The sequence below is a fragment of the Geotrypetes seraphini genome, chromosome 1 (assembly GCF_902459505.1).
Source record: "Geotrypetes seraphini chromosome 1, aGeoSer1.1, whole genome shotgun sequence".
Lineage (NCBI taxonomy): Eukaryota > Metazoa > Chordata > Amphibia > Gymnophiona > Dermophiidae > Geotrypetes > Geotrypetes seraphini.
Genome location: NC_047084.1, coordinates 475941774 through 475968475, shown reverse-complemented (window position 1 = coordinate 475968475; position 26702 = coordinate 475941774). Strand labels below are relative to the sequence as shown.

The 26702-nt window shown below is 44.4% G+C and overlaps 1 protein-coding gene across 9 annotated transcripts in view; it reads right to left on the bottom strand.

The window, feature by feature from the left end:
• The window catches only part of KANK1 (KN motif and ankyrin repeat domains 1), a 384339-nt gene that overhangs the window by 111508 nt on the left and 246129 nt on the right, over positions 1-26702 (bottom strand). For all 9 annotated transcript variants that reach the window (XM_033925068.1, XM_033925087.1, XM_033925124.1 and 6 more), the window contains one exon: positions 24173-24295. In XM_033925068.1, the coding sequence (XP_033780959.1) occupies positions 24173-24209 (37 nt within the window). In that variant the 5' untranslated portion in view covers positions 24210-24295. The remainder of the gene's footprint in view (positions 1-24172; positions 24296-26702) is intronic.

Below are 26702 nucleotides of genomic sequence, written 5' to 3'. Positions count from 1 at the left end.
CAGAGGGAAACATTCCTAACTCACAACTAGGTACAGGCATTTACATCAGCTATTGGGCTTGTGTAATTCATTGCACCTTACCTTACGCATAACTGTGTTTTTGGCCACTTGTGCTATTATTTTATAAAGAAAAATCCTGAGGAGAGTAGAACGGGTACAAGTGGATCGATTTTCCACTGTGTCAAAAATTACAAAGACACTCGATGAAGTTACAGGGAAATACTTTTAAAACCAATAGGAAGAAATTTTTTTTCACTCAGAGAATAGTTAAGCTCTGGAATGCATTGCCAGAGGTTGTGGTAAGAGCGGATAGCGTAGCTGGTTTTAAGAAAGGTTTGGACAAGTTTCTGGAGGAAAAGGCAATTGTCTGTTATTGAGAAAGACACAGGGAAAGCCACTGCTTGCCCTGGATCGGTAGCATGGTATGTTGCTACTCTTTGGGTTTTGGCCAAGTACTAGTGACCTGGATTGGCCACCGTGAGAACGGGCTACTGGGCTTGATGGACCATTGGTCTGACCCAGTAAGACTATTCTTATGTTCTTACCTACTTTTTTTTTATAAGAACAGGCTTAAAATAAGTGCTAATAACCATGCATTTAGTAAGCACCCTATTATAGAATTACTTCTTATATGTCCCAGTGCTAAGCACCAAAGCATAAAGGAAACTTTCAAATTCAGTGAGAACTTGTGAATATTAATTGAATGATCTAATGATATGGTTTCTTAGACTTGATACACTTCCTTTCCTTATTGCATGTAGCAAAGCTATTATCAGAATGCTTTCAGAAAAGGCCAGTATCTAATAATTTATCATTACTATGGTATAAAGCAGCACCAATACACCACAAGGTAAAATGACAAGTCACTGAAAAACCTGAATATGTATGCCACTGACCCTGCAGTTTCTTCTACTGTAGTTCCTTTGTACTTTTAGTCAGGGGCACTCAATTTTGGGCAGGCCTGAGCACAACACCCCCATCCAGCATCTCTCCCACTTCTCCCCTCAGGTAATCGGTGGGGGGGGGGGGGGGAGTCTCTTATTTTCACTCCGCCCCCCCCCCCCCCGGGCATTAGTTCTTTGCCAGCCCTGAGTAGTGATTATCTATATCAGAGGGAAGGTATGGGGCTGGTGTGAACAGCAGATGTGTCATTGCTTGCTGCTGGTGAAGAACTGAAGAATTTAAAAGGTACCAGGGGTGGAGAGATGCCAGGAGTCTTCAGATGATGGGACTTGGGGATCCCTGCCAGCCATTTCACAGTGTACTGCTGCAGGATAGGCCTGAGCCCACCTTTGGCTACACCACTGCTTGCAGTTCAACAGGAACCAGGCTACACTGATACCATGGGCCTTTTTATCCCGTTTTATTCCTCTACAATCACACAGTCCTATCAGGCAACTGCATTACCTATAGTTTGAGTTGCCGCAGCCAAGTCATTGATTAGCTCCAGAGCAGACTAGAAGTGTTTTGTAGCCCTTATATTGTTTTTCCCATGGCTTCACTGACTACATGACTTTGCTTTATGTACAATCTCCCTTTACATTTCAGAAGTCGGACAAGATGGACGTCTGGGGGTTCCTCAACTTGACCGGCTTTGTAATGTGCCTTGCAGCCCTCATCTACTACACCACTGAGAATCCATGCAACCTGCAGCTGACCTGTGTCACAATTTTTGCTCCCGTTTGTGCCAGGTTTCAGACTCTCAGATCACAGGCCCAGCCTTTCATATCCTGTATGCACATTCCCAACGTGGATACTGGCTGCTAGCATGGATTTCTGTGAGCGCATGATCCAGCAGCAATCCCGGATCTGTATTCAGTCTCCACAAAGTAACGCGGTCACCAATGCAAACGACAAACAACTTAAAAAAAACACACAAAGCCATCGCTGCTTCTTTAGCCCCAGGAGATCAGATGGAGCTTCAAACCTTCAATTTCAGGATGGAACGCTGTAAGGGCTGGCACGCATGCGCCCAGCCCCCTCCCCACACCAACATTATTGAGTTTCTGTCTTGCAGACCTTAAAGGAACACATTTATTCATCTTATGACAGAATGTGACTTAATGTAAGTTAATAATTCAATGATATTGAAGGTAGTATTAAAGTCTACCTTTTATATGCACACGCATAGTACTGCTGTAACGTAAATGACTAACAATTGTTTGGTTGTACCAACTGCCCTTCTTAAATTACTCTGCCTGTTAGAGGACCCGAGTTGGCTGCTTCTACCCAGAACTTAGTACACGAGGCACTCTTCTTGCTGTTTTTTTGAACTATAATTTTCTGTCTAAAAAAAGATTCTTTTTTAAAACAACCGATAAAGACACGTCTGTGTGTTATGACCGAGTTAGACCAAGTTAGTTCCGGAAGCGGTGATGTTTCTCTCTACACCACAATACTGGCATTCCTCACTTTTGCCCCACGTTTGGCATTCATTAAGGGCTCCTTTTACAAAGATGCGCTACCGATAAGCGGCACGTTGAATATGAAGCAGCTCATCCAGTTCCCTTGGGCTTCTCTGCATTCAGAGCGTGCTCTTTGGTTATACCACATTGTAAAAGGAGCCCTAAGAAAAGATCCTACAAGCACTCTTCCGGCATTCATTCTTTCATTTTGCTGCTGTAGATATTTGGGCTGCAACCAACAGAAATGTAAACAATTTCTCTCTTAATGAATGAATTCCCTTAAGCAGCGTTCCAAGAAGAAATACATCCAGAATCAATGGCAAATCCACAAGGTTTTATTTCTTTAATGTTGTCTCTAATTAGTGTTTTCTTTTTAACCTCTGGATATTCCCATCAAATATATAACTTCCAAACTGCCCCCAGTTTTGCCAGCAGAGATCAGATTTGCCATTCTCTCTGTTAATCTCTTTGGTGTCATTCACCACCTCATTAACGATTGAAACCCATCCTCCATCGTTAACAGATACAGCAGCCTTTTTACTGACCCATTAAATAACTGCCCGTAGTTAAAGTTACATTATAATCTCTCTCCCACTTTCAACAATAGGGACTAGTACTATTCTTTTTTTAAAAGAACTTAGTAGGCTCTAAAAATTAAACTTCGGCCTTCCCTACTTCACTAGCGTATTTTCAAACTCTCTGCCTGATCATCTTTTCCTCTACTGTTTTTAAGGTCAGCATTCTGGAAATATGCAGCTCTCTCTTCCTCTTTTAATCTACCATCCTTCTTTAATAGCTCAGTACTTGAGGCTTTTTCACTGGTGTCTTTACTCACACTCAAAGCTGAGGGGTTGGGAGCCAAGTTCCAAATAGATACACAGAAACAAGATGCAGCCCGATGGCAAGAACAGACATTCCAGGAAGCAAAATGCAGGTATTCCAGAAGCGCAGAAGCTTTTGGCTAGAGACCCGTGCTTGGAGAGAGCAGCTCTGCCCTGGACAGAAATCCTGTGAGCACTGTCTACCGTCAGCTGCCTTCCAGCTGAGCTCCCAGCATGCCAGCTATTCCTACACAGCCTCTGTGCCTGGAGGCTCCCCACCCAGAGAATGTCTAAAATTAACAAGAATTAAACAGCACAAAGTACACATGCTCACTCGCTCCCTTTGGCCTCATGCATGCACATGCCTACTTCGAATATTTCTTTCTGCAGCGCCCAAGAGATATGCTGCTCTCTTTCTCCTAAACCAAAACAAAAAATACCCCAAAAGAAAAAAAAAAAAGCATGTCCTGGCACTTTCTCTCAGCAGGAACTGTTCAGCGTTTGGAACAAGGGCACTGCAAAGAAAGGTATACATGTTCAAACTGAGGAAGGCCTAAGGGGCTCTCAAGGCAGGCAAGTCCTGACAGCCCCAGGAGGTGCCATAACCACACGCTGCCCAGCTTCCAGTTCTGACACTTCTTGTTTAAATAGGGGGTGCTTTTCACTGTGCACACAAAAACAAAATGTGTGTGTATATTATATGCACAGTATGCATACATGAATGCTATTCTGCAAGCCGAACATTTGGCAAAACCTTAAATAAAACTGGGGGATGGAAAGGAACCAACAAGTAACAAAACCTATAATTACTTGAATTCTTTACAGACATGAAATAACATCAGCAAGCAAACAGAAAACAAAAATGAACAGAAGATTGACTTAGAGTTATATAGTTAAACCTAGGTAGCAAATAACCCTCTCCCACTATAAACCCATTTAACCAAAGTAAATTACAAAAATAATCCTACAGAGGGAATCTTAAGCAAAGCGTAAAACAGATGTTTTTGCATAACACATAGCTCGTTCTGCAGCCCAACCAGCAAAATCAGCACCGTTTCTTTTTGTGGTGTTCCAGTGTTACTTTGCCCAGAATATGAACATATTTTGCATTTCTCCCATAAAACTGTTCTCCCTAGCTGGTGCATTCAGTAGGGGATCTGGGCTTTGATTTCCTCATCTGCCACAGCATGCCACTGAGGTGATATGCCTAGGCCTGGCAAGGGAAGGAAGTAGAGAATGACACGGGGAAAAAATCTGTCCCCGTCACCGCCCCGTCACCGGCCCACCATCCTCTGCACCGCCCCGTCACCGCCGTTCCCTTCACCGCCCCGTCACCGTCACCGCCATCCCTTTCACCGCCCCGTCACCGCCACTGCCATCCCATTCACCGCCCCGTCACCGTCCCCGCTGCATCCATATAAGCCTTAGTACTGTAATATTTAGCTTATTCCTTTCTTATAAATCAAAGTTCCTGCTGCTGAACTAGAGAAAGAGATGTTCAGCTGGCAGGGCTTTGTTTATAAATTTTTATCAACACAACTAATATACTATTTTATCCTAAAGCAAAAAATAAATAAATAAATATAATTTTTTTTTCTACCTTTGTTGTCTGGTTTCTGCTTTCCACATCTTCTCATTGAATTCCTTCCATCCACTGTGTGTCTTCTCTCTGCATCTTCCATTTGCTGTTACTGTGCCTCTCCCTTAACCCCCCCCCCCCCAATTGGTCTAGCACCCATCTTCTTCCCTCCGCTCCCGCATAGTCTGGCATCTGTCTTCTTCCCACTCTGTCTTCCACATTTCCCTTCGGGGTCTGTTTCTCTCCACCCTCCTTCAATGTCTGTCCTATTCCTTTCCACCATCACCCTTCCCTCCCTCCTTTACCATCTGTTCCTTTCTACTACCCTTCAGCTCCTCTCACGTGGCTTATCTATCTACCTTCCTCCCTCTTATTTTCATGGCACGTTACAATGTAATTTGTGCAAGCCACTGGAGCCTGCGAGCTCGGTCCCTGTCCCATCCCCACAAACCATCTCGCTTCTGTGCTCCTATTTTCTCCATTTCTAATATCTCCCCTATGTATCTGTCATTGCCCCCCCCTGTGTCCATATACCATCCCCATGGCATGTCCCCTTTTTGTCTCTGTCCCTATGCCCCATGCACATAATTTCCCCTCTATCTGTTACCTTCCTGTGTCCAGATTTCCCCTATCTTCCTCTTCCATACCAGTGTGTCTCTTCTTTTCAACCCCATCTAGCTTTTTTCCCTCTTTCTTCCCCCCCCCCCCCCTGCTTCTAGCATCTGGCTCACCTGCCAGTCCTTCCCTTTCTTTCCTGCTGTGGGTTTTTCTTTCCGACTTCATCCCCTTGGCCCAGAATCCTTTTCCCTTTCACTCCCTCCTTCCAATTTGAGCCGGGAACACTAGCGATCGCACGGTCCCCGCAGCCACTACCTGCCTGCCCAATCGATCCTAGTGTTTAGCCAGCTCTCTCCCTTCTCCTCACCTTAGTTTATAGGTTTTCTTTTTCAGCGACCTGCACGCTTTCCCAAAGAGCCGCGCACGCGCGGCTGCTCAGTGTTCAATCTTCTGCTCTGCTGCAACTTCCTGTTTCCGGTTGCGTCAGAGCAGAATATCGAAACTGAGCAGCAGCGGGTGCGCGGCTCTCTGATAGCGTGCGGGTCGCCGAAAAAGAAAATCTACAAACTAAGGTGAGGAGAAGGGAGAGAGCTGGCTAAACACTAGAATCGATTGGGCAGGCGGGTGTGAGCTGCGGGGACCGCGCGATCCTTCATGCCTCACTGCGGGGACAAGACCATTCACCGCCCCGCGGGCGGTGAATGGCCTTGTCCCCGTCGCCGCAGCGACTGCTAGTTTTCTTCCCCGTTTTCGGCGGGTGACCCGCGGCTAAAATGCGGTGGCCGCGGGTAAACCGCCACCGTGTCATTCTCTAGAAGGAAGCAAATTAATTTTTTTTTAACCAAACACACAGGCCCTGATTCTGTTTGGGACACCCAGGAGGGGCATCCTATACAGAATCGGGAACGACATTCCAGCAGGAGGGGTTGGGCACCCTCCTGCCAGCGATCAGAAGTTTAGGGTGGGGGCGGCGGCATTCCGGCTGGAGGGGTTGGCCACTCTCCTGCTGGCGATCGGGAGTGTCGGGGGGTGGGGGCGGCATTCCGGCAGGAGGGGTTGGGCACCCTCCTGCCGGCGATTGAACAGGCGGCCTACATTGTAAGTGTCTCTTCCTCTACTAGGGAAACGCGTAGGGCCGCCTAGGTTCGCCTAAGGCCCTTAGGCAAGCTTAGGCGGTCTTGCGGGCCTCTCTAGGCTCTGGGAGGTGCCTTCAATATAGGCAGCATGCCTGGGGAGTATTTTTTTTAAAAACGTGCATTCCGATTGGCTGTTACACTTTGTAGAATCAGGGCCACAGCGCGTAGGCAGTTGTTGAGCCTTATGTTCCTATGCACTGTTTGTCAGCATCTGTGTAACAACTAGAGAAAAATAGAGACAGGCAAGAACATCTATTGATCGGATCACTCAGGTGGTGACTATAGGTTTATTACTCTTGTTATTTATATAAAAACTGTCCTTCAATTCCTTGACCTCTCCTAACTTAAAATTAGGAAGAGGAGGAAATTATAAGTTAGGTTTGTAAGCTCTTCTGAGCAGGGACAGTCTATTTAATGTCAAAATGTACAGCGCTGCGTACACCCTTTAGCACTATAGAAGTGTTAAATAGTAGTAGTACACAATATACAGAACCTACAGGGTGAAAACACAGTAGTTTAATAAATTAAAGCAGCCAAAGACCTGCATGGTTCAACCAATCTGCCCAACAAGGAGGCCAGAATTATCCCTGCTGCTCTGTGCAGGTTACATGCCTCTATGCACTGTTTAAAATATGAGGGTTAATTTTGCTTTAATTCCATGCTGTTTCTATACAAAGATCCTGTGTGTGTATTCCACGGATTTTTTAATTTCATTACTGTTTGTCCCCCATCGCCTCCTCTGGAAGGGTATTCCAGGCATCCACTACAGTATGATAGTAAATGACAGCAGAAAAAGACTAATAGATTTTATTAAGTGCAGCCTTCATTAGTGTTGAATGCCAAATGCTGCCCTTCTCCCCAAAAAAACTCTAAAAATATTTCCCTGGTAGTATACTCCATGGCAGGGTTGTCCAATGAGGGCTGCAGTCCAGTCAGATTTTCAGGATTTCCCCAATGAATTTGCACGAAGTCTATGTGCATACAATGCTTCCATTGTATGCAAATATATCTGATGCATATTCATTTGAGAAATCCTGAAAACCCAACCTGGGAAAGGCCGAGGTTGGACACCTCTGCTCTATGGCCCTAAAACATAAAATAAGCAAAAACATCTGCACATCATTAATTTTTAAGGAACTTTTGTCTGTCTCAGTAGTGCCATCTACTGGTACGAAGAGAATACTGTCCAGAAAACTTCACTAATCAGATCAAGGCACAGCTGGAGAAAAGTGACTGAAATGAGTCTGAGGGTCTCTTCCCCACAGCCTGGGAAAGAGAGTGGGAACTGGCAGTAAAGCTAAAATCTTGGGATTTCCTCTCCTGTGGCCCACAATAGAACAGGAGCAAGAGAGTGAAGATAAAACATTTCTGGAGAAAAGGGGAAGGCACTTGGGGATGAGGAAATGGCTAAGGATAAGAATGTATGTGAAGCAAAATTCTTAATGCATTTCACTTAAGATTTTGTGAAAACTTGTTTTCACTTTTTTCACAAAAAAAAAATATCTCATGACAGGGTTGAAACCCAAAAGTGCCTGTGAAAACGCGCAAGACATACATCAGTTTGTTTTGCAAAGATGAGATATAGTCTTTAAAATGTGCTCTATAAAAATAGAGGAACTATATGTTTCCCCCCAATCCTCTATAATAAAACCCTAAGCGCGCATGTGCACTTAGGACGGTGTGTTCCCTGCAACTGTGGTGTCTGGGTCCGTGCTGAATTCCATTTTTGAACACAGAGGCAGGGAACATGCCGGCGACTCCCCCCCTTCCGCCCTCACTCACCAACCACTGCTGCTCCTCTTCAAAGCAGCCTGCTGAGGTTCGCTGGCCGGCTATAGCTTTCGCATCAGAGGGAACGTGCTACCGAGGTGGAGAGCGGCCTGCAAGGTTCGCTACAGCCGGTTGGCGAACCTCAGCAGGCTGCTTTGAAGAGGAGCGGCAGCGGTTCGTGCCAGAAGACACCAGGAAGCCGGGATGGAGTGAGGGTAAGAACAGGCATGCACAACAGAGGCAGGCATGGTACAACAGGGGGCAGGGAGAGAGGGAAAGGGGCTGCTTTGGGGGGAGGGGTGTGCTGTGGGCAGACAGCAATCATGCTTTGCTCTGGGAGGGGGGAACAGAAGGGGGCCATGGAGCAAGCAGGCATGGCAAAACAGGGGACCAGGGGGAGAGGGAAAGGGGTCTGCTTTGGGGAGATGGGTGTGCTGGGGGGCAGACAGCAATCATGTATCCCATGCTGGTAAGAAGTGGAGGGGGAGAGGGAAAGGGGGTTGCTTTGGGGGGAGGGGTGTGCTGGGGGCAGACAGCAATCATGCTTTGCTCTGGGAGGGGGCGGGACGGACAGAAGGGGGCCACGGAGAGACAGGCAGGCATGATGCAACAGAGAAATACAGGCAGGGCAAGGGAGACAGACAGAAAGAAAGACAGACAGGGAGCCAGGGAGAGACACAGACAGAAAGAATGACACCCATCAGTGAGAATATGCTGCCTGCTTGTCCTGGGATAATAAGAAAAACTGCACACACATACATAAAATATGGAATAGAAATAAGATTACAAGGAAATAAATAACATTTTGCCCTGCCCTGGCTCTTAGAAATGTTTGCCTTCTATTTCCTAGTCTGTTTATCAAACATATTTGTATGAGCTGAGATTAATTTCCATAGCTTGATGACCCTGAAGACAAAAAAAACAGTTTCATCCTTTGTGTACCAGAGCTTTGAACCCTACTGTAAAATATTCTCCATCAGAGGAAATTTTAGCACTCTTACCAAGGACTCGGAAAAAGAGACATTAACTCTTACTAAAAACAAAAGTGTAATAATGCTATTCCTTTCACAGGGAACAGTGTAATGAGATTTGCCAAAGGATGTGGTAACAGCAGTTAACGTACCTGGGTTTAAAAAAGGTTTGGACAAGTTCCTGGAAGTCCATAGTCTACTATTGAGATGGACATGGGAGAAGCCACTGCTTGCCCAGGGATTGGTAGCATGGAATGTTGTCACTATTTGGGATTCTGCCAGGTACTTGTGACCTGGATTGGCCACTGTAGAAACAGGATACTGGGCTAGATGGACCACTGTCTGACCCAGTATGGCTATTATGTTTTTTTCTGTGGTATAATCAAAGCTGTTTACTTTTATTATATATAGGTATTTTCTCTGTCCTTGGTAGGTTCACAATCTAAGTTTTTGTACTTGGGGCAATTGAGGGTTAAGTGACTTGCCCAGAGTCACAAGAACTGTAGTGAGAACTAAATCCAGATCACCAGGTTCTCAGACTAACCGTTAGATTACTCCTTCACAAAGAGCTAAGCTCATCTTTGATTACAATTTTAGACATCACCAGCATTTGCTTGTGTATTGGTTTTTTAAATTTATTTACACACTGTTGTAAACCAATTTTAGTCATGTTCCCATCCTGCTGTAAAAGCTGTTAAAACATCCCCAGATGATTCAAGGAACAGAAACTGAGTGAACACTAACTTTTAAATCTCAAGTTGCAGCATTAGCAAGAATTGGTTTTTTTGGACATAAAGTCAATTTGGGTAGTAAGTTACTAAAGAAGAGGTTAAAACTTTTGGACTGCAAAATGTCTCAGTTACTAACAAATGCAAGCTTACTGCAACTATATATAGAAAAGATAGTGGTCCCTGAATAAGGGATGTTAGAGGTTTGAAACTAACAGGTGGCCAAGGAGTAACTAGAGTTAGAGGTTGCACGGTAATTGCTAACTGTCTTCTTGAGAAAGCAAACCACAGATAAGGTGTTAGATTATTCTGAACTATGGTAACTTGGTTGTATTGTCATGCAGATAGATGTCTAAAAAATGGACAAAAAAGTCCATCTGCCGAAAATGTCCTAATAGCAATTTTTGAAAAGCAGAATTTGTTTTTTTTTTCACTGCAGCTTGTTCAAACAGTAAGGGATGTGTTGTGGGTGTGTTTTGGGCAGGCTCAAAATAAAGACCTCTTTCAGCAATAATGGAAAGGGAAGATGCATCCAGTTAGATGGGCAAAAATGATTTAACCAGGAAGGAGGCTCATTGACCAGTGTATGTTTTCCTGAACAGCGCACTTTATTTAGAAATTGTGCACAAAATTATGAAAAGGAATGATACAAAGCAAATCAAAAGAAATTACCGGTAAATGTAAAGGAAGGCGTGGACAGCTAGCAGGAAAAACACAGCAGTTTGCTTTACTTTACATAATTTAATTTCTCGCTTCACCAAGCAGCTCAAAGAGAGTTGCAAATGAATTAATCACTAATACAAGACATACACTTGAACTTAACCCCTCTCACATTTCTATAATTGTTTCAAAAGAGAATCAATAGAAAACTTTTTCAAAGAGCCATGCTTTTAGGCAGGTTATAAACATAGGAAAAGACATGACATTCCTTCTACTAAAAGGAATCAAATTCCATATAATTGGACTGGCAACCCTGGCAACCTCTTAACACGAGCTGATTGTAATTTAAAACTACTAGGTACTGCTAACAGTTCTTGTTGGGAATATTTTAAATATCTAGAAGGCAAATAAAATGTTAATATTTTTTCAGGTACATGGGATCATCTCCTGATAAAATATTATAAATTAAGAAAGAAATTTTAAAAGAAATGCTCTGCTCAAATGGCTGTCATTGCAATTCAGGGATGTCACATGATCAAGCATCTTTATTCCTACTAATAATTTTGCAGCTGCATTCTGAATTAATTGCAAGCTATGCACGTGATGTTTTGGAACACCACTGTAGACTGAATTGTAATAGCCTGTTTGAAAAAGAATATGTATATGAAGACTGACAGATCTTTCTGAACTCGCACACACTCCGTGAAACTAACTACTGGTAGATTGAAAACAGTACACAATTAAGTGGTGGAATCAGCTGCCAGATGTTGTCAAGGTGTCCAGTATAATGGGATTCAAAAAAGGTTTGGAAAACTTTCTGGAGGAAAAGTCCAAAACCTATTAGCTAGGTAGACTTGGAAGAGCCATTGATCATCCCTGGAAATGAACTATGAGAAACAGATCTACTCGTGGGATCTGTCAGATATTTATAAGCGGACTGGCCACTGTCAGAGATGGGACGTTAGGCTTGATGAATTTTGGTCTATCCCTAACATTTCTTAAATCAGTGACAGAAGCAATATCCACAGAATCCTCTACCACCATGCAGGGGCTGAGAAACATTACTCAAGAAAGTAGCGGAAGAATCAGAAACAGTAACTGGGGATGGAGCATCCATAAAGGATGTAACATAATAGATGACGGCAGATAAAGACCCAAATGGTCCATCCAGTCTGCCCTACCTGATTCAATTTAATTTTTTTTTATTTTTTCTTCTTAGCTATTTCTGGGCAAGAATCCAAAGCTCTACCCGGTACTGTGCTTGGGTTCCAACTGCCGAAATCTCCGTTAAAACCTACTCCATCCCATCTAAACCCTCCCAGCCATTGAAGCCCTCTCCAGCCCGTCCTCCCCCAAATGGTCATATATAGATACAGACCGTGCAAGTCTGCCCAGTACTGGCCTTAGTTCAATATTTAATATTATTTTCTGATTCTAGATCCTCTGTGTTCATCCCACGCTTCTTTGAACTCAGTCACAGTTTTCCACTCCACCACCTCTCTCGGGAGCACATTCCAGGCATCCACCACCCTCTCCGTAAAGTAGAATTTCCTAACATTGCTCTTGAATCTACCACCCCTCAACCTCAAATTATATCCTCTGGTTTTACCATTTTCCTTTCTTTGGAAAAGATTTTGTTCTACGTTAATACCTTTCAAGTATTTGAACGTCTGAATCATATCTCCCCTGTCCCTCCTCTCCTCTAGGGTATACATATTCAGAGCTTTCAGTCTCTCCTCATACGTCTTCTGGCACAAGCCTCCTATCATTTTTGTCGCCCTCCTCTGGACCGCTTCAAGTCTTCATACGTCCTTCGCCAGATACGGTCTCCAGAACTGAAATATTCCAAGTGGGGCCTTACCAATGACCTGTACAGGGTCATCAACACCTTCTTCCTTCTACTGGCTACACCTCTCTTTATACAGCCCAGCATCCTTCTGGCAGCAGCCACTGCCTTGTCACACTGTTTTTTCACCTTTATATCTTCGGACACTATCACCCAAGGTCCCTCTCCCCGTCTGTGCATATCAGCTTCTCACCTCCCAGAACAAGCAATAAGACAAGACAACAGTTTTAAGAATTAAGACATCCATCACCCTTTCCTGAAATCATTTTATGATGCACAGAAAATCAGTAAGGGAGAGGCAGAGGGACTAAGGGTGGGATTTAAAATTTAAAATATAAAGTCAAACCCTACAAATATTTTTACAAATGGCTTGATACTCAGCAGAGAAAACTACCAGATGGAGAGCAGAAGATGTGTACTCTACGAAGTCAAAACCAAGAAACCAAAAAATAGGGATGACAAGATGCCTCCTCTTGAGATATAAAACAGTTTATTAAAAAATGTTCATGCAGCTATACTTTGTTCTCTACACAGCCAGTGTTTCAACACCAAGACAGTGTCTTCATCAGAAGTCTAAAAGAAACACACATCCTCTATAATAAAACCCTTACCCACGCATGCACAGTTGAAACGGCGTGATCCCTGCCGATGTGATTTGTGCTTCTGTGCTGTGTTCCATTTGCGGCTTGCGGCACGTGCGGCAGTGAGAGCAACAGCAGGAGGGTATCCTTCGAGGTGCTGTGAGGCGTCCGGCTGCTACTGCTGCACAGGGAAGTAGAGGGGGAGAGGGAAAAGGGGCTGCTTTGGGGGGAGGGGTGTGCTGGGGGGCAGGCAGCAATCTTGGTTTGCTTGGGGGGGAGCAGAGAGAGATAGGCAGGGGGCCAGGGAGAGAGTCAAATAGAAAGGAAGACAGACAAGGGGCCAGGAAGAGACACAGAGAAAGAATGACAAACAGACAGGGGGCCAGAGAGAGAGAGAGACAGACAGACAGCCATCAGCCAAGGAGCGAGAAAGACAGACAGACAGCGGCTAAGGAGACAGAAAGAAAGACAGACACATCTATTCTAGCACCCATTAATGTAACGGGCTTAAGATTAGTTTCATTTAAGTACAGCTTGAATCAACAAACATGGTCAAAAGCATTGATAACAATGATAAAATATCATTAGAAATAAAAACCAATAGAAATAAAACCAAAACCGATCACATCTATAATAAATATAAATAAAACTCATGTGCAAATAAGAAAGAATATAAAATATGCAGGAAAACAACTCATAAATCAAACAAACATAAATTGGACCAGTATAAATGAAAGTCACCTAATAAACTGCGGTGGCAGAAACAAAAAAATAAGTGGCAAGTGTTGTATAATGTTATTAATCAACGAACGCTACTTTAAAGTCTATGTAAATAACGAAACCTCTTCAGCCATATCACAATCCTATGGAGTCCCACAAGGCTCGATTCTATCCCCATTACTATTTAATATCTTTCTTTCCCCTCTTCTTACTTTGGCTCAATCTATCGGATTCACAATCTTTGCATATGCAGACGACATACAACTTCTTCACCCAGTCAACACTTCAAACATCACAGACATAAAAGACATAAATAACAAACTGGATATCATAAATGATTGGCTCTATTCGAATAAACTTTCCCTTAATATAGATAAATCCCGAGGCCTTCTACTTCCAATTAAAACTTGTGAATCCCTACTGGAAAAAATCTCCATTAACTCCACTCCAATACAAATGGAAACAAAAACAAAAATAAAACTATTAGGCGTCATCATCGATAGGGATCTTTCCTTCCACGACCATATTAGCTCGGTCGCAAAAACCTGTTTCTACAAACTCCGCATCATTCGATCGCTAATTCCAATTCTAGAGACCGATTCTATCAATATCCTGATTCACTCTTTAGTCATTTCCCATTTAGATTATTGCAATTCGCTTCTCAACGGTCTCCCTCAAAAAGAAATTCGACGCCTACAATTAATACAAAACACTGCAATAAAACTTATTTACAAAATAGGCAAATTCGACCATGTCACTCCTCTCCTAAAAGAGGCACACTGGCTCCCCATCACTCACCGTATCACCTATAAAATCATCTTACTTTCCTTCAAAATAAAACTCTCTCACCAGCCTTCATTTCTTGATAAACTTCTTATCCCCCAATGTTCTCCACGCACCCTAAGGTCAACCGACCAAAAACTTCTCTATATTCCCTCCATAAAAGACTTCTACTATACACGGAAAATAAATTTTGCAGTTACTGCTCCAACTCTATGGAATTCTCTGCCACAGCATCTCCGTGATGAACAACATCTAGACAAATTCAAAACTAGCCTCAAGACTTTTCTTTTCTGCGATGCTTTTGGCTCTGCTTAGACTTACCTTCTGGATCTTTTTTTTTTTCTTCTCTTCTCCTTTTCTTCTCTTTCTTTTCTACTATCACTTCCTTCCATTTTCTCTCCTAGCAATCAACCGCTTTAACTAGGCGACCCTACCCTATACGTTTATCCCATTCCCACTTTCTCCTTCTCTTCTTAAAAATGTAACTTTTCCCCATCCTTCCCTTTTATCCTCACTTTCAAGTTTGTCTTGTTGATATCTTATATGTTCGCACTATTTATTTTAAAATGACAACTATTTTATTTTTTTTAACTTCTCGCCTTTTAAATTTTATTGTTAACCGGCCAGATATCTATTGATGGTCGGTATATTAAAAACGAATAAACTTGAAACTTGAATTAAAAAAAAAAGGGAAGAGCTGTGTATCAATAAAAGCCAAAACCCATAAGAGACTAAAAAAGCATGTACCAAGAACCAGGCTGCTTTAATACAAAAACTGGTATGAATCTTGCACAGCAAAACAAAATAATAATACAAAATCCCTTAAAAAAAACTCTTTAAAGAATAAAATAATGGTGTCCATATGAACGCACCAACAAACAAACAGCACTTACTTTCCTTGCATTGAATCTAAAGTTTGAGCAGGAAAGAACCACTGACAGCATTCTATATAAGAAGAGAAAAATAAGCACATGGTGTGCCCATTTTTAATTTTGGTGGGAAATTCAAATCTCAGAATGTGTTGTGAGAAGAGGTGGCCTCCATGCTCGAAATGCAAAAAAAAAATAATAATAATAAAAAAAATGTCAAAAGGTGATTTAGAAATGGTAAGATCTTGTAAAAAAAATGCATAAGGAGGTGCTGTGTCTACCTGATGAGACAGTCAGTAATATTGGACAATAGAGACAAAAAAGGGCTGAGTGCAGGTAAATGTCTCTCTCTCACATATTACAGCCAATTATAAAAGCAAATGGGTACAAAGGATGAGACCAATAGTATCTATCAAAAGTGCCAGTTAATGATAAATAATAAACCCTAAAATACATGTTTATGTTTATTGTACATTTGATATCCCGCTTAATGCATACATACAGTCATGTGAAAAAATTAGGACACTCCATGAAATATTCAGTTCTTTCTTAAGAAATGTTCACATATCGATGTCAAATCTTTTTTTTTTAATCTATCTCTGGAAAAGAAAGTGATATAATTGCAAGTAAACAACAAAAGTTTTCCTTGATTTACTCATGAAACAAAATATATCCACAAAAACATCAAGGCCAGACTGAAGTTTGCCAGAGAGAACATAGACAAACACCAGGACTTCTGGAATAGTATTCTATGGACAGATGAGTCTAAAATTGAATTATTTGGACACCAGGAAAGAGGACATGTTTGGCGTAGACCAAATACAGCATTCTAGGAAAAGAACCTCATACCAACTGTGAAGCATGGAGGTGGAAGTGTCATGGTTTGGGGATGCTTTGCTGCAGCAGGACCTGGTCAGCTCACCATCATAGAATCCATCATGAATTATACCATGTATCAGAGGGTGCTTGAGGAACATGCGAGACCCATCTGTAAGAAAATTAAAGCTGAAGCGGAACTGGACCCTGTACCACGACAATAATCCAAAACATACCAGTAAATCCACTAAGGACTGGCTGAAAACTAAGAAATGGAGAGTCAAAGCCCTGATCTTAATCCCATTGGGTGTCAGGTCAAAAGTGCGCCGGGACAAAGGCGCGCGCAGACAATTGAGCGCAGTGTGGAGGTGCGCGCCGCAGAAAATTAGTTTTTAGGGCTCTGACTGGGGGGCATGGGGGGAACCCCCCCACTTTACTTAATAGAGATCGCGCCGCATTGTGGGGGCGTTGTGGGGGGTTGTAACCCCCCACATTTTACTGAAAACTTCACTTTTTCCCTGTTTTTAGGGAAAAAGTTAAGTTTATTGTAAAATGTGGAGGGTTACAACCCCCAAACCCCCCCAACGCCGGCACGATCTCTATTAAGTAAAGTGGGGGGGCTCCCCAACAAAAACCCCTGTCGGAGCCCCTAAAAACTGTAATTTTCTTAGGCGCGCTGTGACAAACGGACATCTTTCCCAAGGTTTGCCACAGGGAAATTAAGGAAAGTATATAAACCCCAGTGCAGAAGGGCTGACCAGGTCAGTGCCCAGGACAATAAATTAGCTGACTACTTGGTGAGTGACAATGAAATGGAAATAGAACAGGAAGGCTTAGACTTACCTGAAGCAGTTCCAGAGCCAGGCAGGAAGAAGCTGCCTTGCTATTGGCCATTGCCTGTAAGGCAGAAAGCTCGTAGGCAGTTTCCCCTCAGAGGAACGGCATGGGCTGAGGAAGGAATTCCCTTCCCCCATCCAAAGCCAAGGGGGAGTGGTTCTTCCCCTCAGCTTAAAGCCAGGCCTCGTTAGAGAGCAGAGGGAGGAAGGAGGAGGAACAGAACGAGGCTTGGCAGTAGAGCTGAGGCAAGACGGGGCTGAGCAGTTCCTCAGTACTGACTGGGAAATGACTGAGGGACAGGCTGGTAATTTGGCCACTGAATTCCTTCCCCCAGAACCCATGGTGTTGGAGGAAAGTGGGGCTATACAGGAAAGCTGGCCAGAGGAAATGGAGAGCTGAATATCCTGAAAAGGTCTGTGAACAGAGCTTTGTTTTGGCTGTATTTCTCTGTTGGCTCTTTGAACTAATGACTGGGGGAGTTACTAGGGAAATAATCCTGTACTGCAATTTCACCTGTTGGTTTGCTGAAATTGAGAAAGGATACAGTAACCTCCTCTTCAGGTTATGGTCTCAGCTGAACCAAACGCCATGCTGGCTAGTTTAAAGCCCAGAATTTCCTGACTTCCACACTCCGTGGAAGTGCCCAGCTGTTAAGATAGTGCCTTGGCAACTAACTAATTCAATTAGTCTGCCTGCCTCGTAGGAAGAAGGAAATTAACCCTCTCAGGGAAAAGCCTGCTCGGGACTAGGGAGAAAGTTCAACCCAGCTAGAGAGAGTGAATGCACTGCAGGACAGCACAACATATTCCTCAGTCAGGAACAGGAATGCCTCTTCTGTCAAAGCTACAGGAGAAAGTTATTTGTGTTAACTGTTTCACTGCCTAGCCTCAGGGCATATTAAGGACTGTATGTGTTTTACCAATCAAGTCCAGAGCTGCTTACTGGGTGACTAAGAGTGAAATGAACTTTTTCTGTTGTTTTTGTATGAGGTGCATGCTCCCAGGAAAACCCGGAGCGGCACAGTAATTCCACGGCCGGTGGCCGAATAAAAGCTTATGTTTTCACCAAGGCCATTTTGACAGTGTGATTTTTTTCAAAATCCTTGGAGAATAAGCTTAGTGGGGCATTTGCCAGCGACTACCAACTTGAAAGGTGACCCTAATTCTAAAGGGACCACGCCAGTAGCAAGCTTCATGTCACTACCCGACGGCTCAAGGTGTTCTCAGAGAGCGAGGGTGTGACAGCGCGCCTCCGTCTTGCGCTCAGTTGTCAGCACGCGCCTTTGTCTTTCGCGGGGTTGTCTATGAACCATCCCATTGAGATGCTGTGGGGTGATTTGAAATGAGCTGTACATGCAAGAAATCTCTCAAACATCTCACAGGCTGAAAGAATTCTGCATTGAGGAGTGGGCCAAACTTTTCTCAGACCGATGTCAGAGACTGGTAGATGGCTCCAAGAAGCGTCTCACTGCAGTTATTTCAGCCAAAGGGGGGTAACACTAGCTATTAGGATGCAGGGTGTCTTAATTTATTCCTCAGTTAGAATACACATTTTTGTGGATATCTTGTTTCATGAGTAAATCAAGGAAAACCTTTGCTGTTTACCTGCAAATACATCACTTTCTTTTCCAGAGATAAATAAAAAAAGATTTGACATCGATATGTGAACATTTCTTAAGAAAGAACTGAATATTTCATCGGGTGTCATAATTTTTTCACAGGACTGTATGTATGCATTAAGCTGGAAAGCAAATGTACAGCCTGGTTCTTAGTACGTGCTCTTTTTATTCTCTTACTTGCATTGGGTTTTAGCTTTTGTTGGTACACAGCTCTTCCCTTGTTTTTAATTAATTCATAATATTGATTAATCATGTTACACAACACTCACCGCTTATTTATGTTTTTCTGTTTCTGCCATCGCAATTTAGTAATCAAAGGTGACTTTTACTTATACTGGTCCAATTTATATTTATTATAGATGTGTTTGCTTTTGCTTATACAGTGGAACCTCGGTTTGCGAGTGTTTTGCAAGACGAGCAAAACACTCAACAAACTTTTGCCTCGCAAACCGAGCATGTTCTGATATTTGAGCACCTCCCCACCCCGCTCTAACCGGCATCGCACCCCCCGAACCGGCATCGCAACCCCCCCCCCGTGAGAATCGCATCACACCCCCATGCTGAAAGTCAGAAGGCCAGAAGCCAGAAGGCCCAGGCAAGAGGCGGGAGCTTGCTTTCACTCTCACAACCAGCAGAAGGGGTAAGGAGCGTGTATGAGAGGAAGGGCGGGCGGATGCCGCTTTCAGCACGGCGGTGCGATGCGGTTCTCGCAGGGGGGGGGGATTGTGATGCCGGTTAGAGCGGGGGGGGAGGGGGTGATGGAGCAGCTTCGGTAGCCTCGGGTGTGGGGGGGGGGGGTTGGTGGAATGAATCAAAGCGAGTTTCCATTCATTCCTATGGGGAAACTCGCTTTGATATATGAGTAACTTGATTTACGAGCATGCTTCTGGAACGAATTATGCTCGTAAACCAAGGTTCCACTGTATTTCTAATGATATTTTATTATTGTTATCAATGCTTTTGAGCATGTTTGTTGATTCAAGCAGTTCTTTTATGAAATATGTGTTTCTTTTAGACTCCTGATGAAGATATCTTTTTAGTGTTGAAACACTGGCCGTGTAGAGAACAAAGTATAGCTGCATAAATTTTTTTTTTTTTTGTAAATCTTTATTCGTTTTAAAGCCAAAAATAAGTGCAACATATTATACAATCATTTATACTTTAGCAGCACTTAAATTCAATCAGAATTATATTCTATGACAAATACATATATCATCCCCCCCTTCTACTTATCCAAAATTAAAAAAAATCTTCCCACCCACCCTTGACGTGTATTATCAAAAGGGGAAAATCAACAATCACTCCTTACAGAATTTTGTCAATGGCTCCCAAATATCCATAAATTTCCTATAATGTCCCTGTTGTATGGCCACCATATGTTCCATTTTAAAAGTGTAACATAGATTCCCACCAAAAAGTATAATTTAATCGATCCCAGTTTTTCCAGTTCCTCAAAATAAGTTGTATGGCAACCCCTGTCCAGTGGCGTACCAAGGGGGGCGGTCCACCCCGGGTACACGCTCCAAGGGGGTGCACAGCCGGCTGGATCCGGAACCTCCCTCGCTGCTTCAAACCGCACTTCAGCGCGGCTGCCCTACTTAGAGCAGAGTCGGAAGCCGCAATGAAGTGAAGAAGGTCCCACGATGACTGGGAATAGGTAAGTGACGTTGGGGGGGGGGGAGGGGGAGACCGGCAGCTGCAGTCATCGCGGGATCTTGCCGCAACTAACTGCATCTGCCGGCCCAGCCCCCTCCGACGTCACTTACATCTTCCTTCGAAGCAGAAGCAGTCATCGTGTGATCTTTGGGACGGAGAAAGAAAGGAGGTCAGGGTGGCATGAAAGGGTGTGGAGGGTGACAAAGGGGGGGGTCAGGGTGCTATGGAAACATGGTAAAGGGTGACAAAGCGGGGTCAGGGTGCTATGGAAACATGCTAAAGGGTGACAAAAGGGGGTCATGGTGCTATGGAAACATGGTAAAGGGTGACAAAAGGGGGTCAGGGTGATATGGAATCATGCTGAAGGGTGACAAAGGGGGTCAGGGTGGTATGGATGCATGGTGGAGGGAGATAAAGGGGCAAACGTTGAAGGAATTGCAGGGAAAGAGACATAAGGGGGAACGATACTGCATGGAATTGGGTTGTATGGAGCGAAAGGGGGCAGATGCTGATGGAAGTGGGGGGAAAGAGAGAGAAGGGGCAGATGATGGAAGTGGGGAGAAGGGGCAGATGATAGAACTGGGGAGAGAGAAGAGGGCAGATGATGGAAGTGGAGAGAAGAGGGCAGATGATGGAAGTGGGGGGGAAAGAGAGAGAAGGGGCAGATGATGGAAGTGGGGAGAGAGAAGAGGGCAGATGATGGAAGGAGGGGATAAATAAAAGGAGGGCATATGATGGGGGAAAAGGATTGAGTTAGGGAAATACTGTAGGGCAGGGGTGCCCAACGCGTCGATCGCGATCGACCAGTAGCTCAGGAAGGCAACTCGAGTCGATCGCACTCGTGTTGCCGTCCTGATCTACGATTTCAGCCCCTAGCGAACTTATGCTCCGGGCTCTAACGTGTGCGTGCAGGCTTCTCTTCTCTTCCCTCCGAAACCGGAAGTTATGCCCGGGGAGGGGGAGGGGGGGAGAAGGGAAGCCTGCACGCACATGTTGAGAGCCCTGAAGCAAGCGTTCGCTACGGGCTAAGGCGGGAGACATGTTACTGAAGCATTTCCTCTTCTTGCTGCCGGGTCCTGCCTACTTTCTGTTTCCGCGAAGGCAGGACCCGGCAGCATTTCCCCCAACAGTTCCTCGCGATGCTGGTCGGCCGATGCAGGGAGAGGTTGGGGCGGCGTCGGCTTTTGGGCGTGTTATTGGCGTCGGCTTTCGGGCCTGTTATTGGTGGCGGTTTGGGTCCTGGTCCCCGATGGCAGTTTGGGTCCCCGATGGCAGTGGCAGTGTCTTGGGGGAGGGCAGGGAGAAAGAAAGAAAGAAAAAGGGCAGGCAGGGAGACAGAAGGAAAGAAGAGAAACAGAAAAAAAGGAAAGGGAGGCAGAGAGAAAGAAAGGGCAGGGAGAGAGGAAGGAAAAGTTGGGGGAGGGAATGAGGTGTGGAGGAGAGGAAGCATACAGGCTGAAAGAAGGGAAGAAAGACTGGATGCACAGCCAGAAGAAGAAAGTGCAACCAGAGACTCATGAAATCACCAGACAAGGTAGGAAAAATGATTTTATTTTAAATTTAGTGATCAAAATGTGTCTGAATTTATATCTGCTGTCTATATTTTACACTAAGGTCCCCTTTTACTAAACCGCAATAGAGTTTTTTAGCGCAGGGAGCCTATGAGTGTCGAGAGCAGCGCTGGGCATTCAGCGCAGCTCCCTGCGCTAAAAACTGCTATCGTGGTTTAGTAAAAAGGGAGGGGGGTATATTTGTCTATTTTTGTATGGTTGTTACTGAGGTGATAGTGCTTAGAGTCATCTGCTTTGACCTCTTTGAAAAACCCTGGAATAGGAATGATGATTAACATTTTCTATGCGTACAGTGTGCGTTGTGTTTTTTTAAAATTTTATTGTTGGTAGATCATTTTGACTTGGTCATTTTAAAAGTAGCTCACAAGCCCAAAAAGTGTGGGCACCCCTGCTGTAGGGGGTGAGGGAAAGAGGTGGCGAGCTGTAGGTAGACAGTAAAAAAGGAAATTGATGAGAGGGTAGTAAGAACGTAATCTAGATGGATGCAGAAAATAAATTGAAAAGGAAAATGAGGGAAGAAAGGGATTGCAGAAGAGAGGTGTGGGAGAGGAGAGAGATGCCAGACCAATGGGGGTGAAAGGAGAGATGGAAGGGGGAGGCATACAGTTTCTGAAAGGGGCATTGAAGGAGAGAAGATGCCATATAGGGGCAGAGAGATGGCAGACAGTGGATGGAAGGAAGAGAGTAACAAGAAGATGAGGAAAGCATTGTATGCAGAGTCCAGCTTCTTGCTGGTTCAATTTAACCTTTGTCTATGTATTTCTATTTTATCCCCCCTTCTACAAAACTGTGGAGCATTTTTTAGCGCCAGCCGTGGTGGTAGCAGCTCTGATGCCCAGAACTCTATGAGCGTCAGAGCTGTTACCACTCTGGCTAAAATCCACACTACAGTTTTGTAAAAGGGGGAGGGGTTAGTTTGTGATTACATATTCCATACTAGGCAAAGGTGTTTTCTGTGTTCTGTGTGTTCAAAAGACATGGTTTTCTGTTAGGATTGACGGTGTAGGATTGATCTGTACTAGGCTGGCTTGTTTAGTTTTACAATGGGTGTATTGCTGTTGTACTGCTCACTGCATATGTAAGATGCTGCCTTTTCCTAGGTACTCATGTGTGATGTGTGGATTGTTACTAAAAATCATGTTTTTCGTACAGATGGGGGAGGGGGTGGCAAAAAATGATGGGCCCCGGGTGTCACATATGCTAGCTACGCCACTGCCCCTGCCATTATAAAGAGAAGTTTGTTATTCCGAGCAGATATTTCGCTTTTATATCCCAAGAGGAGGCATCTTGTGGTTCTTACTATTGCTTTCTCGACAGTCAGTGGTATATATCGGCGACGGGTCAAAAGTGCGTGAGGAGAAAGGTGCGCCGACAACCAAGCGCGGACAACTGAGCGCAGGGCTTAATCGCGCCGAACAAAACCCCTATTTTAAAGGGCTCTGACGGGGGGGAGGAAACCCCCTCACTCTACTTAATAGGGATCGCGCTGCCTCACCCTGCCTTGTTGGGGGGGGGTGTAACCCCCCACATTATACTGAAAACTTAACTTTTTCCCTAAAAAACAGGGAAAAAGTTAAGTTTCCAGTATAATGAGGGGGGTTACAACCCCCCAAACCACCCACAGCGCCAGCGCGATCTCTTTTAAGCAAAGTTCCCCACCAACACCCCTGTCAGAGCCCTTTAAAATACGTTTTTTCTTCAGCGCGATGAAGTCCTGCGCTCAGTTGTCGGTGCGCCTTTATCCTTGCGCGCTTTAGACTATGAACCATATATATCTGGGCAGCAATGGCTTCTAGGCTTCTACCCAGACAAGTGCTGCTCACCAGAGAATTACCCATTATGCTACCCAAAATAATTATTGGTGGTCCTAACATTATCCGGATAACAGTAGAGCAATCTGAGGACAAAGCAAAGGTGGAGCTGATATTCAGTACCATCCAGACAAATTTGACCAATGAAATTGCTGGATACAAGCGAAGTGTATGAGCAGGACCCAAACAGCTTTTTGGTGGCTACTATATACTTGGGTAATCAAGGCTGGTATTCAAGTAAGGTCTGGCTCTAAATATAAGTTTATAAGTTTAAGTGTTGCAGTTGGCACTGAAATATTGGGGGGGGGGGGTGGGGGGAGGGGAGTTTTCATTATTTAAGAGATACTCCAATTTTAGTGTTTCATAATTTCTCACCAAGAAATGAGGGACCTTTATTTGACAGTAAAAACAAAAAAGTTAAAAAAAAGACAATCACCTGAGTCAATGCCATTAATATTCCCTGTCTGTGCCATGTCTGCCCACAGTCACTGTCAAATCCAGAGAGGTGTTAAGTGGAGTCATGCACGTTCCATGCATCAAGTCCAATCACACATGCACCCTGAAACAAAGACAAAAATCAGTTTTGTAAGATTTTTAAAAACAGAAAGTGTGCCAAATTTCTTATCTGGTCTAAATTAATTAATGAAATAAATAAATAAATAAATTTTCTATACCGTTCTCCCAGGGGAGCTCAGAATGATTTACATGAATTTATTCAGGTACTCGCGCATTTTTCCCTGTCTGTCTCACAATCCATCTAATGTACCTGGGGCATTGGGGGGATTAAGTGACTTGGCCAAGGTCACAAGGAGCAGCAGAGGTTTGAACCATGTGCTAGAGAATGACACGGGGGGCAAATTTTTCCCTGTCCCAGCAGGAACTCATTTTCTCATCCTGGCAAGTTCTTTTTCTGACCCTGCCCCCCTTCCTGCAAGCTCCGTCCTCCTCTGCACAAGCCACAAACGCTTTAAAATCATAACTGTTTTGAGGCTTGTGCGGTTAAGGCAGAGATTAAAGGAATGGGCAAGGGCAGCGACAAAACTCGCGGGGACGGGACAGGGAAATTGAGTTCCTGCGGGGACGGAGAAACTTTTGTCCCCCCTGTCATTCTCTACACACGGTGCCACAAAAATCAACAGAAGGTAATTTTAAAACAAGATGCCTAGTTTAATAGTGAAGGATGTCTTTTTGCCCAAAGACTCATGGAGGCAGATTTTAGACAGGACCTCCAACTTGATACATTACATATGGACATCCATTTCTCATGTATTTAAAAATAAACAAAAAGACAAGTTTCAAGTTTCAAGTTCAAGTTTAAGTTTCAAGTTTATTAGGTTTTAATATACCGACCATCAAATAAATATCTGGCCGGTTTACATTACAATAAAAAAAAATATAGGTAAGAAAGAAAAAATTAATATAATAAATATTTAGAAGTACATATAGTGTATATTAAAACATAAACAAGACAAACTTGATAGTGAGGAGAGAGGTTTAAGGGAGGGTAAAGTTACATTGTAGAGAGAAAAGGGAGAAAGAGGGAATGGGAATAAACATTTGGGTGGGGAAAAGTCTTTTTAAATATAATTTTTGAAGGTAAATGATTGAAAATATCAGGAAAAGTAGAGACTAAACTGAAGTGAATGCATCGCGAAATAGAAAAGTCTTTAGGCCTATCTTAAATTTATCCAGTTGTTGCTCGTCGCGAAGAGGTTGTGGTAAAGAGTTCCACAATGTTGGAGCAGAGACAGAAAAATTTATTTTATCCCAGGACAAGCAGGCAGGTATTCTCACTAGTGGGTGATGTCATCAGACAGAGCCCCGGTACGGACGTCTCACAAGCACGTGTTGCTTGTAGAAACTTAAAAGTTTCTAGATGCCCGCACCGCGCATGCGCCGGTGCCTTCCCGCCCGGAGATCCGGGCGTGTCTCCTCAGTTCTTTTCTTTCCGCGGAGCTGAGAAGTTCAACTTCATCATGCGCTAGCTGAATTCAGTTAAATTTGCCTTCCTTGTCCGCGTTTTCGCTTTCTTCTAATTACAATTAACAATACATTTCTTTTTCAGTTAAAAAAAAAAAAAAATAAAAGAAGATTATTTCCTCCGGCGGGTCGAACGGGCCGGCCACGTGGCTCAGGCCCACAGGCTTCGACCTCGCGGCGGAGATTTTCCGGCCTATGTCCCGGCCAATCACCGGGTTTAAAAAGTGCAGCAAGTGCCAACGCGCGATTTCACTCACGGACCCTCACCGGCGCTGTTTGCAGTGTTTGGGTCCTGACCACATTCCGAAATCGTGCAGGCCTTGCTCTACCCTTACGGCACGCTCATTCAAACGGCGTTGCCTATTGTGGGAATCGATGTTCAAGATGGACGCAGCTAAGGATCCTTCAGCCTCCACTTCATCTGATACCTCCCCGGTTCGGGCGAAACCGGTATCGACCCCTCCTGCATCGAGTGTGGTGAAACCGGCATCGTTCATCCCGACAACATCCACGAGCTCGACGTCGGTGCCTGCCCCGGTCTCCTCGGTTCAGGTACCTCTTCCTTCCACAGTACCACCAGTGGTCATCAAAGTGCCGAAAGCTACTAAGCAGAAGCACTCGACCTCGAAGGAGCGCGATGACCGTGCAGGAGGACCCCCTTTCGGTGCGGATCCCTCCTTATCGGCTTCGCTACGGTCCATGCTGGAAGCTCAATTCGTTGAGCTCATGCAGACCATCGGACCCGGGCTCATCGCTGCCATACAGGGTGACCTCCCGGTACCGGTCCAAAGGGGCGGTCCGCCCCCTCCCCCTCCTCCACGCCGTTCGACCTCGAAAACCGACGAGGACGAACGGGGGAGGGCGGCGATGCCCATGCGGCAAGCCTCGCTTACCGATATGCCGCCATTAGAGCCCATTACGCCTCCGCGCCAACATGGGACCAGACCTCCGATCGATACTCAAAGCCCTGGGCATAGTCAGGAAGA